Source organism: Hyla sarda, chromosome 8, assembly GCF_029499605.1.
Source record: "Hyla sarda isolate aHylSar1 chromosome 8, aHylSar1.hap1, whole genome shotgun sequence".
NCBI lineage: Eukaryota > Metazoa > Chordata > Amphibia > Anura > Hylidae > Hyla > Hyla sarda.
In genome coordinates this window covers 221,920,377-221,939,420 of record NC_079196.1, presented here as the reverse complement: position 1 = coordinate 221,939,420, position 19,044 = coordinate 221,920,377, and the positions used below count along the sequence as shown (strand labels likewise).

The 19,044-nt window shown below is 49.9% G+C and overlaps 1 protein-coding gene across 2 annotated transcripts; it reads left to right on the top strand.

Annotated features, from left to right (window-relative positions):
- Positions 1–1,941: 1,941 nt before the first annotated feature.
- On the top strand, positions 1,942–17,418 carry WDR24 (WD repeat domain 24). 2 transcript variants are annotated; one of them, XM_056534022.1, is made up of 10 exons: positions 1,942–2,136; positions 4,544–5,214; positions 6,959–7,136; positions 7,952–8,624; positions 10,142–10,257; positions 10,333–10,448; positions 10,523–10,627; positions 11,851–12,188; positions 16,617–16,801; positions 16,897–17,418. In XM_056534022.1, exons 2-10 carry the CDS (start codon positions 4,734–4,736, stop codon positions 17,063–17,065), a joined length of 2,361 nt encoding a protein of 786 aa, XP_056389997.1. In that variant the 5' UTR covers positions 1,942–2,136; positions 4,544–4,733; the 3' UTR covers positions 17,066–17,418. The 2 variants fall into 2 exon arrangements, with proteins under 2 accessions (XP_056389997.1, XP_056389998.1); XM_056534023.1 differs by lacking the exon at positions 1,942–2,136 and adding an exon at positions 2,152–2,318.
- The last annotated feature ends 1,626 nt before the right edge of the window (positions 17,419–19,044 follow it).

The window sequence follows — 19,044 nt, the reverse complement described above, 5'->3', positions numbered from 1 at the left end:
GATATGAGGACAGGATATGAGGTCGGATATGAGGACGGGATATGAGGACGGGATATGAGGACGGGATATGAGGACGGGATATGAGGACGGGATATGAGGACGGGATATGAGGATGGGATATGCGGTTGGGATATGAGGACGGGATATGAGGACGGGATATGAGGACGGGATATGAGGACGGGATATGAGGACGGGATATGAGGACGGGATATGAGGACGGGATATGCGGTCGGGATATGAGGACGGGATATGCGGTCGGGATATGAGGACGGGATATGAGGATGGGATATGAGGATGGGATATGCGGTCGGGATATGAGGACGGGATTTGAGGACGGTATCTGAGGATGGGATATGAGGACGGGATATGAGGACTGGATATGAGAACAGGATATGATAACAGGATATGAGGTCGGGATATGAGGATGGGATATAAGCACAAGCTATGAGGACTAGATATGAGGACTGGATATGAGGACAGGATATGAGGACAGGATATGAGGACGGGATATTAGTACGGGATATGATGATGGGATATGAGGACGGGATATGAGGACGGGATATGAGGACGGGATATTAGTACTGGATATGAGGACGGGATATGATGATGGGATATGAGGACGGGATATGAGGTCGGTATATGAGGACAAGATATGAGAAAAGGATACGAGGACAGGATACGAGGGCGGGATACGAGGATGGGATATGAGGAAAAGATATGAGGATTGGATATGAGGACAAGATATGAGGACAGGATATGAGGTTGAGGTATGAGGACTGGATATGAGGACAGGATATGAGGACGGGATATGAGGACGGGATATGAGGACGGGATATGAGGACAAGATATGAGAAAAGGATATGAGGACAACATATGAGGACTGGATATGAGGACAAGATATGAGGACAGGATATGAGGTTGAGGTATGAGGACTGGATATGAGGATGGGATATGAGGACAAGATATAAGAAAGGGATATGAAGTCTGGAAATGAGGTTGAGGTATGAGAACAGGCTATGAGGACAAGAAGGTCATTGTTGCTTTTCCTCTTTAGGTGGGAAGGTACTCTGTTAGTGTTTCTCAAAAAACACACCCTAAATAAGAAAACACATAAAAACTGCACATAGTGTTATGGAGGAACTTATGGCTGATTCCTCTGGGGCCTCTGTCAGGTACACCGCGGTTTGGCGACCATGGTTCGCATTCACTCTATCACTCTGATTAGACTTACTCATATATACTGGACATCTTCCCTGGCCTTGTGGCCTTCACTTCTGTGCAGGGGCTGTGGCGCTGGGCGAGTGGACTGATGGCGTACAGGTTTGTGGTTTATGTTGTTTCCGCTTTGTTATCTTTTCCCACCCATTCCCCCCTTTCCTCCTACCCACGTTGGGTTCCTTATACCTTCTCTACCCCCCCTCTCTCGCTTCCCCCCCCCCCCCCCCCAATTTTGTATGTTTTCCCTGTTTTATTATAATAAAACTATTTTTTGAATTGGAAAAAAACAACTGCACATAGTGTGAACTGACACCAACCCACTGAGTTGAATCGGTTGACCTGTGTGACCTCCAGCAGCCTAATAAGAAGACCAGGTGCAGTGATGAGACCTCCCCCCACCCTCTCTCTCTCTGATTCATGGGAAATGTAGGCACATTAGGAAATCATTTTAGTGAGATCCAACGTAGTGAGTGTATGAGCCTATATTAACACTACTTTCAATCTATTTGTAGTATGGATGAGGATACTGGCCAAAAGGTTTGCTGCCCTATACCGTGGCGTACCTGTTAACTTTAATAGACCAGCTGTGATCTAAGGGTATGGATTTTGCTACATGTAAGGCAGCAATCTCCAAATTGTGAGCCTGCAGCTGTTGCAAAACTACAACTTCCAGCATGCCCGGACAGCCAACGGCTGTCCGGGCATGCTGGGAGTTGTAGTTTTGAAACAATTGGAGTCCCACATGTTGAAGACCACTGCTGGCACTACTATGGGGACTGGGGATGTATGTGATCTGTAGCACAGATCAGGCGGAACCTTGTGTGTGCGGAACCTTTATCCCGTGAACAGCGAGCACATGGGGGAAGGGAAGAAAATAAGCGGCGGACCATTAACAAACTCGGCTGCTTGGAGTGACCGGTGAGTGTCCCGGGGTCCGGGGCGGGCGGTGACCCGGACGGGTGTCATCAGGGTCAGGTGTTCGGGCTCGGTGTCTCCTCTCCCGGGTCACAGAGCGGACACAGCGGGTGCACCGCCATTATACTTCCCTCCTGCAACTTTATCCTCCTATATAGCGGAGCTTCCCTCACTGCGACTTAAAGGTCTCATAGAATTACAGATTTATGAAAACACATCTGGTCATCTGGGACTTGTAGTTCTCCTATAGCTGACTGTCTGGGACTTATAGTTCTCCTGTAGCTGACTGTCTGGGACTTGTAGTTCTCCTGTAGCTGACTGTCTGGGACTTGTAGTTCTCTCGTAGCTGACTGTCTGGGACTTGTAGTTCTCTCGTAGCTGACTGTCTGGGACTTGTAGTTCTCCTGTAGCTGACTGTCTGGGACTTGTAGTTCTCCTGTAGCTGACTGTCTGGGACTTGTAGTTCTCTCATAGCTGACTGTCTGGGACTTGTAGTTCTCCTGTAGCTGACTGTCTGGGACTTGTAGTTCTCCTGTAGCTGACTGTCTGGGACTTGTAGTTCTCTCATAGCTGACTGTCTGGGACTTGTAGTTCTCCTGTAGCTGACTGTCTGGGACTTGTAGTTCTCCTGTAGCTGACTGTCTGGGACTTGTAGTTCTCCTGTAGCTGACTGTCTGGGACTTGTAGTTCTCTCGTAGCTGACTGTCTGGGACTTGTAGTTCTCCTGTAGCTGACTGTCTGAGACTTGTAGTTCTCTCGTAGCTGACTGTCTGGGACTTGTAGTTCTCCTGTAGCTGACTGTCTGGGACTTGTAGTTCTCCTGTAGCTGACTGTCTGGGACTTGTAGTTCTCTCGTAGCTGACTGTCTGGGACTTGTAGTTCTCCTGTAGCTGACTGTCTGGGACTTGTAGTTCTCTCGTAGCTGACTGTCTGGGACTTGTAGTTCTCCTGTAGCTGACTGTCTGGGACTTGTAGTTCTCCTGTAGCTGACTGTCTGGGACTTGTAGTTCTCCTGTAGCTGACTGTCTGGGACTTGTAGTTCTCCTGTAGCTGACTGTCTGGGACTTGTAGTTCTCCTGTAGCTGACTGTCTGGGACTTGTAGTTCTCCTGTAGCTGACTGTCTGGGACTTGTAGTTCTCCTGTAGCTGACTGTCTGAGACTTGTAGTTCTCTCGTAGCTGACTGTCTGGGACTTGTAGTTCTCCTGTAGCTGACTGTCTGGGACTTGTAGTTCTCTCATAGCTGACTGTCTGGGACTTGTAGTTCTCCTGTAGCTGACTGTCTGGGACTTGTAGTTCTCCTGTAGCTGACTGTCTGGGACTTGTAGTTCTCCTGTAGCTGACTGTCTGGGACTTGTAGTTCTCTCGTAGCTGACTGTCTGGGACTTGTAGTTCTCCTGTAGCTGACTGTCTGAGACTTGTAGTTCTCTCGTAGCTGACTGTCTGGGACTTGTAGTTCTCCTGTAGCTGACTGTCTGGGACTTGTAGTTCTCCTGTAGCTGACTGTCTGGGACTTGTAGTTCTCTCGTAGCTGACTGTCTGGGACTTGTAGTTCTCCTGTAGCTGACTGTCTGGGACTTGTAGTTCTCTCGTAGCTGACTGTCTGGGACTTGTAGTTCTCCTGTAGCTGACTGTCTGGGACTTGTAGTTCTCTCATAGCTGACTGTCTGGGACTTGTAGTTCTCTCATAGCTGACTGTCTGGGACTTGTAGTTCTCCTGTAGCTGACTGTCTGGGACTTGTAGTTCTCTCATAGCTGACTGTCTGGGACTTGTAGTTCTCTCATAGCTGACTGTCTGGGACTTGTAGTTCTCCTGTAGCTGACTGTCTGGGACTTGTAGTTCTCCTGTAGCTGACTGTCTGGGACTTGTAGTTCTCCTGTAGCTGACTGTCTGGGACTTGTAGTTCTCCTGTAGCTGACTGTCTGGGACTTGTAGTTCTCTCGTAGCTGACTGTCTGGGACTTGTAGTTCTCCTGTAGCTGACTGTCTGGGACTTGTAGTTCTCCTGTAGCTGACTGTCTGGGACTTGTAGTTCTCTCATAGCTGACTGTCTGGGACTTGTAGTTCTCTCGTAGCTGACTGTCTGGGACTTGCAGTTCTCCTGTAGCTGACTGTCTGGGACTTGTAGTTCTCCTGTAGCTGACTGTCTGGGACTTGTAGTTCTCCTGTAGCTGACTGTCTGGGACTTGTAGTTCTCCTGTAGCTGACTGTCTGGGACTTGCAGTTCTCTCATAGCTGACTGTCTGGGACTTGTAGTTCTCCTGTAGCTGACTGTCTGGGACTTGTAGTTCTCCTGTAGCTGACTGTCTGGGACTTGTAGTTCTCTCGCACTGATTGCCTGTGACTTATCAGGTTATGACCTTTCCTTGTTTTGCTCCCCGAACCCTTAGCTCTTCCTTCCTGTTTTGCAGGTTCTTCCTGGTTTCCATGCTGGCCCCGGTTGACGGTAGCTTCTGATTGGCCGGCTCCTAGGGGCCCCTCCCCTCATTCCCGCCCCTTGTCTCTGGAGCAGCATGCTGTTTCTCAGTACTGGTCTGTAGAGCCGCTCTTGTGGAGACCCTCAGCGGCGTGTGGAAGGGGGCCAGCGGCCGGGGACCCGTCATGGAGAAGATGGCGAGGGTCACCACGGCCCTGGGCGGTAACACCCTGACCGGACGCACCATGTTCTGCCACCTGGACGCCCCCGCCAACGCCATCAGCGTCTGCCGCGACGCCACCCAGGTGGTGGTGGCCGGGCGCAACATCTTCAAGATCTACTCCATGGAGGACGACCACTTTGCGGAGAAGCTGAACCTGAGAGTTGGACGCAAGCCGTCTCTCAACTTCAGCTGCGCCGACGTGGTGTGGCACCAGATGGACGAGAATCTGCTGGCCACGGCCGCCACCAATGGCGTGGTGGTGACCTGGAACCTGGGCAAACCCTCCCGGAACAAGCAGGACCAGCTCTTCACCGAGCACAAGAGGACGGTCAACAAGGTCTGCTTCCACCCCACCGAGGTCTACATGCTGCTCAGCGGATCCCAGGACGGCTTCATGAAATGCTTCGACCTCCGCAAGAAGGACTCCGTCAGCACCTTCTCAGGTGACTGCTGACATCTAAATGGGCTTCACGGGCATGCTGGGAGTTGGAGTTTTGCAACAGCTGGAGGCACCCTGGTTGGAAAAAAACAAGGATTGTCCACCAATGTCTGATCGGCTACACCTTGCGTTACACAGCTGAGGGTTTGTTACAAACCCCTAGTTAGTTATCCAGGCTTAGAAAAAGCAGCACCACTGTTGTCCTCAGGTTGTGTGCGGTATTGCAGCTCAGTTCCATTAAAGTGAATGGAGCTGAATTGTAATACCACACTCGACCTGAGGGACAGGGGTGGCGCTGTTTTTGGAAGAAATCGGCACTGTTTTTCTGTTCTTAGATAATCCTTTTCTCTATAACTTACTAGTTCTTTACAGATGCACTGGTGGGACTGACGAAGATACGTACACAGTGTTTCCCAACCAGGGTGCCTCCAGCTGTTGCAAAACTACAACTCCCAGCATGCCCAGACAGCCTTGTAGTTTTGCAAGCAGCTACAGGCACCCTGGTTGGGAAACACTGTTGCAGGGTAATGAATCTCTGGGGGAAAAAAAACTGCAATGTTGGCGTGCTCGGCAGGACTTTGTAGTTATGCAACAGCTGGAGGCACACTGGTTGGTAAAAGCAATGGGATCATTGATAGACTCCATACCAGTCCAGAACGCTCTGAAAATCATGGCGATCCCATCTTGGGGGTGCGGGAGTAGTTTCAGGACCCTGGCAAAGCTGAGTGACAGCTCCCATTGTAGCTCTGTCTTTCTCTATAATGTTTTTGGAATCTGGAAAAGCTGGGTAACAACTTCTTTTGGTTCATAGTTCACCTTCGTACTGGTTTTCTGAACGCTGTGGAAGCTTTGGGACCACACCTGCAGTAATGGAGACCATGTTGACTAGGGACATTTGGAAAGCTGGGTGAAAGCTCCTGTGGTAGCTCTGACTGTCTGCATAATGGTTCAGGAATCTTGTAAAGCTGGGTGACTTTTTAGTTTTTTTTGTTTAAAGTTAATCTCCATCCTTGTTCTGAACACTGTAAAAGTTTCTTGATCACACCGGCTGGAATGGCGACTTAGGGACTTTGGGAAAGCTGGGTAAAAGCTCCTGTGGTAGTCAGACCCCCACCCCACCACAGATTGGATACGTATCACCATCTTGTGACGAAGATACGTAGGCAGTGTTTCTCAAACAGGGTGCCTCCAGTTGTTGCAAAACTACAACTCCCAGCATGCCCGGACAGCCTTCGGCTGTCCGGGCATGCTGGAAGTTGTAGTTTTGCAACAGCTGGAGGCACCCCGGTTGGGAGACACTGCCATAGAAAGCCATTAGAGAGGCAGTGTGCATGTGCTTATAGTTTGTTACAATGTATTGGCTGAGGGGGGTCCAGGTTATTTAGCTCACAGAGCATTGTCTGGACTGGATACAGCTGTGACATGCCAGACAAGGTCTGTACAAGCTTTTAGCCTCCGACAGCAAGCAGAGATATTGAAAACCAAAGATGCAGGACGTCTTATAATGGAGATGAGGCTTTCCATACAATATGGCCGACTGGCGTTGTGCACACTCTCTGGACTCTGTAATGCATTGCACGATGGTTTAACCCTGCATCGCCCAAATCCCTGATACCGGAGGTGACCAGGCGGCTCTATGTAAACGTAGAAATGTCCCGGTGTTCCATGATACGCGTTGTATTGGTCATAAGCTGGGCGTCTGTGCCGCTGGGTACGTGTCCTGATTGTTTCCTCCTTCCCGTTCCCAGGTCAGTCAGAGAGCGTGAGGGACGTCCAGTTCAGTATCCGCGACTACTTCACCTTTGCTGCAACCTTTGAGAATGGAAACGTCCAGCTCTGGGACATCCGGCGGCCGGACCGCTTCGAGCGCATGTTCACCGCCCACAATGGCCCGGTCTTCTGCTGTGACTGGCACCCCGAGGATAGGCAAGTGCCCCACATTGTGTAACCAACAGGAGCTTAAAGGGGCACTCCACCCCAAGACTTCTTATCTTGTATTCGCAGGATAGAGGACAAGATGTCTGATCGCAAGGGGTTTGGCTGCTGGGATCCAAAGGATAGGGGATAAGATGTATGATCGCGGGGGTCCCGCAGCTGGGGACCCTGGCGATCCCTGTGCTGCACTGGCGTTCGTTTAGAGCTTCGGGTGCAGTGCCGGTAACTTGTGACATCACGGCCATGACCCCTCAATGCTAGTCTATGGGAGGGGGTGTGACGGCTCATTCGGCACGGAGCGAACTATGTCTGGGGTGCCCCAGCCGAGATCGCGGGGGTCCTCAGCAGCAGGACCCCCGCGATTTGACCTCTTATACCCTATCCTTTTGGATAGGGGATAAGATGTCTAGGGGCGGAGTACAGAAGTACTTTGGCTGCGGCACCCCAGACATCGGTGCACCGAGCGAACTTCGCTCCATGCCGAATGACTGGCAATGCAGGGCGGAGGCTCGTGACCTCAAGGTCACGCCCCCTCAATGCAAGTCTATGGGAGGGGGCGTGACGGCCGTCATGCCCCCTCCCATAGACTAGCATTGAGGGGTCGTGGCCGTGACGCCACGAGCCACCGGTGCTGCACCCGACGCTCTAAACCAACGCCTGTGCAGCACCGGGACCCCTGTGATCATACTTCTTATACCCTATTCTTTAAATAGGGGATAAGATGTCTAGGGCCGGAGTACCCCTTTAAACTTGGTGTTATGCGTTGTCGCCCTTCATCCTCTAACACTTTGATTCCTTCCCTACAGAGGGTGGCTGGCCACAGGCGGTCGTGATAAGATGGTGAAGGTGTGGGACATGAACACCAACAGGGCCAAAGAAATCTACTGTGTCCAGACGATCGCCTCCGTGGCCCGCGTGAAGTGGCGCCCTGAGAGGAAGTACCACATAGGGACGTGCTCCATGATGGTGGACCATAACATCTACGTGTGGGACGTGCGCCGCCCGTTCATACCTTTTGCCACCTTTGAAGAACACAAGGACGTGACGACGGGCATCGTCTGGCGTCACCTACACGACCCGTACTTCCTTCTCTCGGGGTCTAAGGACAGCACATTGTACCAGCACATCTTCAGAGACGCCCGCCGGCCCATAGACCGCGCCAATCCTGAAGGCCTCTGCTATGGACTCTTTGGCGACTTGGCCTTTGCGGCCAAGGAAAGTCTGATCTCCTCCTCCTCATCCTCCCATGACTCCAATAGGAAACCCTACGACAGGCGTCACCCAATCTTCTTCCTAAGGAAGCAGGACCCCATGGAGCAGTTTGAGAATATCTCCAGCGGGCTGATGGTGTTTGAGGCGGGCGGTGGGGACATGGGCTGGTTTGTGGCTACGGCGGAGCGGTACGCCCTGGCTGGAAAACCACTGGCGGAACTGTGTGACCACAATGCCAAGGTGGCCAGAGAACTGAACAGATGGCAGGTTAGCACCAGGGAAGGGGGGACTGGTTATAACCTGTGCACTATACAGCGCTGTATCATGTGCTGTGCACTAGTGCTGGGCGGTATACCGGTGTGTGTTTTTCTGTACAATATAAATTTTTCCCTATACAGTGGCCCCTCAACATACGATGGTAATCCTTTCCAAACGGACCATCGTTTGTTGAAACCATCGTATGTTGAGGGATACATGCAATGTAAAGTATAGGACAGTGGTCTACAACCTGCGGACCTCCAGATGTTGCAAAACTACAACACCCAGCATGCCCGGACAGCCAACGGCTGTCCGGGCATGCTGGGAGTTGTAGTTTTGCAACGTCTTGAGGTCCGCAGGTTGAAGACCACTGGTATTGGAGGTTATATTCACAAGTCCCCTCCGCTCCGGACCGTCAGCGCTTGTCACCGCTGCCCTGGATGTCGCCGTCCATCGCTGTTGCCGCGTCCCTGGGTGTCCCCGACGCTCCAGCAAGGCCTCTGCTTCCTCGGCATCCTCGCTCTCCGTCACCGCCATCACATCGCTATGCACGCCGCTCCTATTGGATGACGGGATGGCGTGCGCAGCGACGTGATGACGACGATGGAGAGCGCCGATGATGCAGAGGATCCCGAAGAGGACGCGCCGGAGCCCCGAGGACAGGTAAGTGATCGTCACTGGACCACACGGGGCACCGTAAATGGCTATCCGGTGGCAGCTGAAGCAGTCTGCGCTGGAGGATAGCCGTTTATGCGATGGCCCCGACATACAAAAGCATCGTATATTGATGCTGCCTCTGAGAGTGATCGTATGATTGATCGTATGTCGGGGCCATCGTAGGTCGGGGGGGTCACTGTACCGCAATACTGATCAGGCCCCTCCCCCCCCCCCCCTTTGAACGAATGAATTATCAGCTGCGGCACTGTTCCCACATTGGGGGACTAATCCTGTTACCCGCAGACGCTGCTCTCCTTCTCCTCCTGTGAGCCGCGGGCGCAGGACTCTACTGTTCGGAGGACGGAAGCTGTCACCTCCCCCTGCAAGCAGAAAGCCAGTGGGCTGTGGGCGCTGCAGAGCTTCTGATCAGAAGTTCTGCAGCGCCCGCGGCCCACTGGCTTTCAGCGCTTGCAGGGGGAGGTGACAGCTTCCGTTCTCCGAACAGTAGAGTCCTGCGCCCGCGGCTCACAGGAGGAGAAGGAGAGCAGCGTCTGCGGGTAACATAGGGGAAGAGTGGTCCCCAAAACACAGGTGCAAAATCACAACTCAGCCTTTGGCTGTCCGGGCATGCTGTACATCACGTTTGTTTATGGCCTTCTGTTCAGTAAGTTAGTGTTTCCCCAACCAGAGTGCCTCCAGCTGTTTCAAAACTACCACTCCCATCATGCCCGGACAGTCTTCAGCTGTTTCCCCTGGTTGGGAAACACTGCGTTATACAATGCAAAAGTTATAAATTGGGGAGATATATAGAGATATAGATATATACACGTGTATATATATTAGTTATATATTGTGGGGTCTTCTTCTAGGTCGCTCAAACATGGACAATGCTGGGAATCATCTACTGCAGCGCGGGCACTGTGCCCCCGACCAATCTCAACCATAGCTTGGGCAAAAGTGCCAACTCCATGCCCCTTCTGAACAGGTGGGAGCTGATCCCCGGTTGTGTCCTGTCTGGGTCACCAGAACCGTCCCTATAACTCTAACCTTCTCTGTGCAGCTACAACCTGAAGGATCTGCCCCCGGGGATGGGCAGCGAGGCCCGACTGGAGCACAGTAAAGGGGACAGCCGGGCGGACAGCATTCTCATGGACTCTGCCGCCATTAACAATGATGGTAAGAGGCGGGGCTCTCCTAGAGGATCCTGGGATGTCCACCATATATTATTGACATTTCTATTCACCATACAGAGAACGAGGAGACCGAGGGCAGTGACGTTCCAGCCGACTACCTCCTGGGGGACGTGGAGGGGGACGAGGACGAGCTGTATCTGGTGGACCACGACAATCCACACAGTGAGTCTATGTAACCGCCCCGCCCTGACCAGTAATGTACAATAAGGATTACAGCTCTGGAGTATAATACTGGATATAATGTATGTATATAGTGACCTCACCAGCAGAATAGTGAGTACAGCTCTGGAGTATAATACTGGATATAATGTATTTATATAGTGACCGCACCAGCAGAATAGTGAGTACAGCTCTGGGGTATAATACAGGATATAACTCAGGATCAGTACAGGATAAGTAATGTAATGTATGTACACAGTGACCTCACCAGCAGAATAGTGAGTACAGCTCTGGAGTATAATACAGGATATAACTCAGGATCAGTACAGGATAAGTAATGTAATGTATGTACACAGTGGCCTCACCAGCAGAATAGTGAGTACAGTTCTGGAATATAATACAGGATATAACTCAGGATCAGTACAGGATAAGTAATGTAATGTATGTACACAGTGACCTCACCAGCAGAATAGTGAGTACAGCTCTGGGGTATAATACAGTATATAACTCAGGATCAGTACAGGATAAGTAATGTAATGTATGTACACAGTGACCTCACCAGCAGAATAGTGAGTACAGCTCTGGAGTATAATACAAGATATAACTCAGGATCAGTACAGGATAAGTAATGTAATGTATGTACACAGTGACCTCACCAGCAGAATAGTGAGTACAGCTCTGGGGTATAATATAGGATATAACTCAGGATCAGTACAGGATAAGTAATGTAATGTATGTACACAGTGACCTCACCAGCAGAATAGTGAGTACAGCTCTGGGGTATAATACAGGATATAACTCAGGATCAGTACAGGATAAGTAATGTAATGTACGTACACAGTGACCTCACCAGCAGAATAGTGAGTACAGCTCTGGAGTATAATACAGAATATAACTCAGAATCAGTACAGGATAAGTAATGTAATGTACGTACACAGTGACCTCACCAGCAGAATAGTGAGTACAGCTCTGGAGTATAATACAGAATATAACTCAGGATCAGTACAGGATAAGTAATGTAATGTACGTACACAGTGACCTCACCAGCAGAATAGTGAGTACAGCTCTGGAGTATAATACAGGATATAACTCAGGATCAGTACAGGATAAGTAATGTAATGTATGTACACAGTGACCTCACCAGTAGAATAGTGAGTACAGCTCTGAAGTATAATTCAGGACTCTGATCTGTTCTGTCAGTAATATTGTTTCCCCTTCTCTTGTAGCTGAGGAGCAGGAGTACGTCCTCCCCCAGGAAGGTTTTCCTCTGCGCCATGAGATCACAGACAATCCCTCCGCTCTGGATCATCTGCAGGATAAGGCGGACTCTCCCCATGTGAGCGGCAATGAGGCGGAGACTGTGTCCCTGACACCGGTGGAGTCTTTCTCCCTCATCTCTATCTCCCATGCCTTGTACGAGAACCGGCTGCCCTCGGACTTCTTTAACCCCACGGTGCGGGACATGTTGTGTTACTATGCAGAGCAGGGAGACGTACAGATGGCGGCCTCCGTCCTCATCGTGCTGGGGGATCGAATCCGCAAGGAGATAGATGAACAGATGCAGGTAACTTCTTCACACAATCCCTAAAAGGGGTCACCCCCAATGTCTCCTGCTTGCACAACTACAATTTCTAGCATGCTGGGAGTTGTAGTTTTGCAACAGCTGGAGGCACCCTGGTTGGGAAACACTGACTTCCAGGATTTGCTACTGATCCCACAGGACTCATCACATATTGTAGTGTTATTTCTGCCCCTGAATATAAGCTCTCCCTATATATCCAGAGTGTAATGTTGTGTCCGACTTGTATATACTGTAAGTCCTCCCTTTATGTCCACCTTTTATAGAAGTCCTCCCTGTATACCCATTGTATAATGTCTGCCCTGTATATTCAGTCACGGCCGTAAATGTTGGCACCCCTAAAATTTTTCTATAAAATGAAGTATTTCTCCCAGGAAAGGATTGCAGTAACACATGTTTTGCTATACACATGTTTATTCCCTTTGTGTATATTGGAACTAAACCAAAGAAGGGAGGAAAAAAAAGCAAATTGGACATAATGTCACCAAACTCCAAAAATGGGCTGGACAAAATTATTGGCACCCTTAACTTTGAAAGAAAAATAACTGAAATCGGTGTCTTCCTATAACCATCAATAAGCTTCTTACACCTCTCAGCCGGAATGTTGGACCACTCTTCCTATAACCATCAATAAGCTTCTTACACCTCTCAGCCGGGATGTTGGACCACTCTTCCTATAACCATCAATAAGCTTCTAACACCTCTCAGCCGGGATGTTGGTCCACTCTTCCTATAACCATCAATAAGCTTCTAACACCTCTCAGCCGGAATGTTGGACCACTCTTCCTTTACAAACTGCTCCCGGTCTCTTATTGGAAGGCGCCTTTTCCCAACAGTAATTATAAGATCTCTCCACAGGTGATCAATGGGATTTAGATCTGGACTCATTGCAGACACTTCAGAACTCTCCAGCACTTTGTTGTCGTCCATTTCTGGGGCTTTTTGATGTATGTTTGGGGTCATTGTCCTGCTGGAAGACCCAAGATCTCGGACACAAACCCAGCTTTCTGACACTGGACTGTACAGTGTGACCCAAAATCCATTGGTAATCCTCAGATTTCATGATGTCTTGTACACATTCAAGGCCTCCAGTGCCAGAGACAGCAAAACAATCCAAAACATCACTGACCTCCACCATATGTCACTGTAGGTACTGTGTTCTTTTCTTTGTAGGCCTCATGTCGTTTTCGGTAAACAGTAGAATGATTTGCTTTACCAAAAAGCTCTATCTTGGTCTCATCTGTCCAAAAGACGTTTTCCCAGAAGGATTTTGGTTACTCAAGTTCATTTTGGCAAAATGTAGTCTTGCTTTTTTATGTCTCTGTGTCAGCAGTGGGGTCCTCCTGGGTCTCCTCCATAGCGGGTCCTCCTGGGTCTCCTCCATAGGGGGTCCTCCTGGTTCTCCTCCATAGTGGGGTCCTCCTGGGTCTCCTCCATAGTGGGGTCCTCCTGGGTCTCCTCCATAGTGGGGTCCTCCTGGGTCTCCTCCATAGTGGGGTCCTCCTGGGTCTCCTCCATAGTGGGGTCCTCCTGGGTCTCCTCCATAGTGGGGTCCTCCTGGGTCTCCTCCATAGCGGGGTCCTCCTGGGTCTCCTCCATAGCGGGGTCCTCCTGGGTCTCCTCCATAGCGGGGTCCTCCTGGGTCTCCTCCATAGTGGGGTCCTCCTGGGTCTCCTCCATAGCGGGGTCCTCCTGGGTCTCCTCCATAGCGGGGTCCTCCTGGGTCTCCTCCAGAGTGGGGTCCTCCTGGGTCTCCTCCATAGTGGGGTCCTCCTGGGTCTCCTCCATAGTGGGGTCCTCCTGGGTCTCCTCCATAGCGGGGTCCTCCTGGGTCTCCTCCATAGCGGGGTCCTCCTGGGTCTCCTCCATAGTGGGGTCCTCCTGGGTCTCCTCCATTGCGTTTCATTTCATTTAAATGTTGACAGTTCGCGCTGACACTGATGCTCCCTGAGCCTGCAGGACAGCTTGAATATCTTTGGAACTTGTTTGGGGCTGCTTATCCACCATCCGGACTATCCTGCGTTGACACCTTTCATCAATGTTTCTCTTCCGTCCACACCCAGGGGATTAGCTACAGTGCCATGGGGTGTAAACTCCTTGATAATGTTGCGCACCGTTGGCAAAGGCAAATCTAGATCTCTGGAGATGGACTTGTAACCTTGAGAGTGTTGATATTTTTCCCAAATTTTTGTTCTCAAGTCCTCAGACAGTTCTCTTCTCCTCTTTCTGTTGTCCTTGCTTAGTGTGGCACACACAGACACACAATGCAAAGAATAAGTGAACTTCTCTCCTTTTTATCTGCTTTCAGGTGTTATTTTTATATTGCCCGCACCTATTACTTGCCTCAGGTGAGTATGCTTGCTTGAAACATGCTTGAAACAATCTTATTTTTCCACAATTATGAAAGGGGCCAATAATTTTGTCCAGCCCATTTTTGGAGTTTGGTGACATTATGTCCAATTTGCTTTTTTTCCTCCTTTTTTGGTTTAGTTCCAATACACACAAAGGGAATAAACATGTGTTACTGCAATCCTTTCCTGTGAGAAATACTTCATTGTCTAGAAAAACTTCCGGGGGGCCAACATTTACGGCCATGACTGGAAGTCCTCCCCATATATCTGTCATGTAATGTCCACCCTGTATATATAAGTCCTCCCTATATATTTGGTGTGTAATGTCCGCCCTGTATATAAGTCCTCCCCGTATATCCGGTGTGTAATGTCCTCCCCGTATATCCTGTGTATGTCCGCCCTGTATATAAGTCCTCCCCGTATATCCGGCTTTGTAATGTCCGCTCTGTATAGAAGTCCTCCCTATATATCCGGTGTGTAATGTCCGCCCTGTATATAAGTCCTCCCCATATATCCGGTGTATGTCCTCCCTGTATATAAGTCCTCCCCATATATCCGGTGTATGTCCGCCCTGTATATATGTCCTCCCTGTATATCCGGTGTATGTCCGCCCTGTATATATGTCCTCCCTGTATATCCGGTGTATGTCCGCCCTGTATATAAGTCCTCCCCGTATATCCGGCTTTGTAATGTCCGCCCTGTATATAAGTCCTCCCTATATATCCGTTATGTAATGTCCACCCTGTATATAAGTCCTCCCTATATATCCGTTATGTAATGTCCACCCTGTATATATGTCCTCCCTGTATATCCGGTGTAATGTCCGCCCTGTATATAAGTCCTCCCCGTATGTCCGGTGTAATGTCCGCCCTGTATATAAGTCCTCCCCGTATGTCCGGTGTAATGTCCGCCCTGTATATAAGTCCTCCCCGTATATCCGGTGTAATGTCCGCCCTGTATATAAGTCCTCCCCGTATATCCGGTGTAATGTCCGCCCTGTATATAAGTCCTCCCCATATATCCGGTGTATGTCCGCCCTGTATATAAGTCCTCCCCGTATATCCGGTGTAATGTCCGCCCTGTATATAAGTCCTCCCCATATATCCGGTGTATGTCCTCCCTGTATATAAGTCCTCCCCATATATCCGGTGTATGTCCGCCCTGTATATATGTCCTCCCTGTATATCCGGTGTATGTCCGCCCTGTATATATGTCCTCCCTGTATATCCGGTGTATGTCCGCCCTGTATATAAGTCCTCCCCGTATATCCGGCTTTGTAATGTCCGCCCTGTATATAAGTCCTCCCTATATATCCGTTATGTAATGTCCACCCTGTATATAAGTCCTCCCTATATATCCGTTATGTAATGTCCACCCTGTATATATGTCCTCCCTGTATATCCGGTGTAATGTCCGCCCTGTATATAAGTCCTCCCCGTATGTCCGGTGTAATGTCCGCCCTGTATATAAGTCCTCCCCGTATGTCCGGTATAATGTCCGCCCTGTATATAAGTCCTCCCCGTATATCCGGTGTAATGTCCGCCCTGTATATAAGTCCTCCCCGTATATCCGGTGTAATGTCCGCCCTGTATATAAGTCCTCCCCATATATCCGGTGTATGTCCGCCCTGTATATAAGTCCTCCCCGTATATCCGGTGTAATGTCCGCCCTGTATATAAGTCCTCCCCATATATCCGGTGTATGTCCGCCCTGTATATAAGTCCTCCCCGTATATCCGGTGTAATGTCCGCCCTGTATATAAGTCCTCCCCATATATCCGGTGTATGTCCGCCCTGTATATAAGTCCTCCCCGTATATCCGGTGTAATGTCCGCCCTGTATATAAGTCCTCCCCATATATCCGGTGTATGTCCGCCCTGTATATAAGTCCTCCCCATATATCCGGTGTATGTCCGCCCTGTATATAAGTCCTCCCTGTATATCCGGTGTATGTCCGCCCTGTATATAAGTCCTCCCCGTATATCCGGTGTATGTCCGCCCTGTATATAAGTCCTCCCCGTATATCCGGTGTGTAATCTCCGCCCCCCTGACTCTCCCGGCAGGAGCACTGGTTCACCTCGTACATCGATCTCCTCCAGCGCTTTAAGCTTTGGAACGTCTCCAACCAGGTGATAAAGCTGAGCACGTGCAGCGCCATCAACTGCATGAACCAGGCGTCCACCACCCTGCACATCAACTGCAGCAACTGCAAGCGGCCAATGAGCAACAAGGGCTGGATCTGTGACCGGTGAGCGGGTGCAGGCAGGGGGCGCTATAGCAGTCAGTACAGTAGAGAATGTGACATTGATGATAACTTGTTCCTCCTCCTTCCTCCCTCCTCAGGTGCCGGCAGTGCGCCAGTATGTGTGCGGTGTGCCACCATGTGGTGAAGGGTCTCTTTGTCTGGTGCCAGGGCTGCGGGCACGGCGGGCACCTCCAGCACATTATGAACTGGATGCAGACGAACTCCCACTGTCCGGCCGGCTGCGGCCACCCCTGTGAATACAGCTGAACATAGGATTTGTATACAGCGCCCCCTGGTGTGTGTTGGCAGCATTCCAATGGAGATACTCATCCTCCTCTATTTTACGTTTTATTGACCCCCCCCCCCCCGCTCTGATTTGAAGATTATTTTTTTTATAAAGTCCCAGCCCGGATGATGGAGGTCCTGAACGACCCGCTGCTGCTCTCCGACAGTAATGCCCCCCCCCCCCCGACCTCTCAGAGTTCTCCTTTAAGTTGACTTTATCTCCAGTATTTTTATATTCCGTACATCAGTTTTATGTTGACCTTTTTTTTGCTCCCTGTAAAGTGATGTCCCCCCCCCCCCTCCCCCGTTTTACCAATCACTTGTCCCTATGGCCGCGGCGGCTTCTATCCGAGCCTGACCGGGTGGAGAGGAGAGGAGAGGAGAGGGGGGGGGGGGGTCTGTCACCGGTGCACACAATAATCTATGAGAAGAGCTATTAAAGGGGTACACCGCTGCCCCAGTGTGCGGAACATTTTTGTTCCGAACGCTGGGTGTGGGGGTCGTGACTTCACACCACTCCCCCTCAATGCAAGTCTATGGGAGGGGGCGTGGCGGATGCCACGCCCCCTCCCATAGACTTGCATTGAGGGGACGTGGCATGACAACACAACCCCCACACCCAGCGTTCGGATCTAAACTGGGGCAGCGGTGTACCCCTTTAACCAGTTCTCTACCCCTCACCCCAGATTTCCTGATTACCCTTCTTCCTCCCCTTTCCTGCCCCCTTCCCATTCTTTCTACCCCTCCCCCCACTGGTAAGGATTTTCTTCCTCCTCTATTATTATTATTACAGATTATTACTTCTATTATTATAATTTATACAATGTAATATTTGTATCTGTTCCTCCACATCTATCAAGATCTCTGCTTGCTGTCATATTCAGTGTTTACACACAGGTGAGTGGGTAATTACAGGTCATGTGATGGACGCACAGGTGAATGTATATTACAGTGTTCTGGTCATGTGATGTATACACAGGTGAATGTATATTACAGTGTCCTGGTCATGTGATGTATACACAGGTGACTGTATATTAGTGTCCTGGTCATGTGATGTATACACAGGTGACTGTATATTAGTGTCCTGGTCATGTGATGTATACACAGGTGACTGTATATTACAGTGTCCTGGTCATGTGATGTATACACAGGTGACTGTATATTACAGTGTCCTGGTCATGTGATGTATACACAGGTGACTGTATATTAGTGTCCTGGTCATGTGATGTATACACAGGTGACTGTATATTAGTGTCCTGGTCATGTGATGTATACACAGGTGACTGTATATTAGTGTCCTGGTCATGTGATGTATACACAGGTGACTGTATATTAGTGTCCTGGTCATGTGATGTATACACAGGTGACTGTATATTACAGTGTCCTGGTCATGTGATGTATACACAGGTGACTGTATATTACAGTGTCCTGGTCATGTGATGTATACACAGGTGACTGTATATTACAGTGTCCTGGTCATGTGATGTATACACAGGTGACTGTATATTACAGTGTCCTGGTCATGTGATGTATACACAGGTGAATGTATATTACAGTGTCCTGGTCATGTGATGTATACACAGGTGAATGTATATTACAGTGTCCTGGTCATGTGATGTATACACAGGTGAATGTATATTACAGTGTCCTGGTCATGTGATGGACACTGTAACGAGCCATGCACCTGTGCGTATATATCACATGATCAGGGCACTGTAACGAGCCGTGCACCTGTGTATACATCACATGATCAGGACGCTGTAACGAGCCGTGCACCTGTGTGTATACATCACATGATCAGGACCCTGTAACGAGCCGTGCACCTGTGTGTATACATCACATGATCAGGACGCTGTAACGAGCCGTGCACCTGTGTGTATATATCACATGATCAGGACGCTGTAACGAGCCGTGCACCTGTGTGTATATCACATGATCAGGACACTGTAACGAGGCGTGCA

Bases quoted from the DNA above. Each gene is read 5' to 3' on its own strand.
- WDR24 (XM_056534022.1), top strand. From the start codon at position 4,734: ATGGAGAAGATGGCGAGGGTCACCACGGCCCTGGGCGGTAACACCCTG. The intron at 8,625-10,141 runs GTTAGCACCAGG...GTCTTCTTCTAG, and splicing joins GAGAACTGAACAGATGGCAG to GTCGCTCAAACATGGACAAT. The intron at 10,449-10,522 runs GTAAGAGGCGGG...TTCACCATACAG, and splicing joins TGCCGCCATTAACAATGATG to AGAACGAGGAGACCGAGGGC.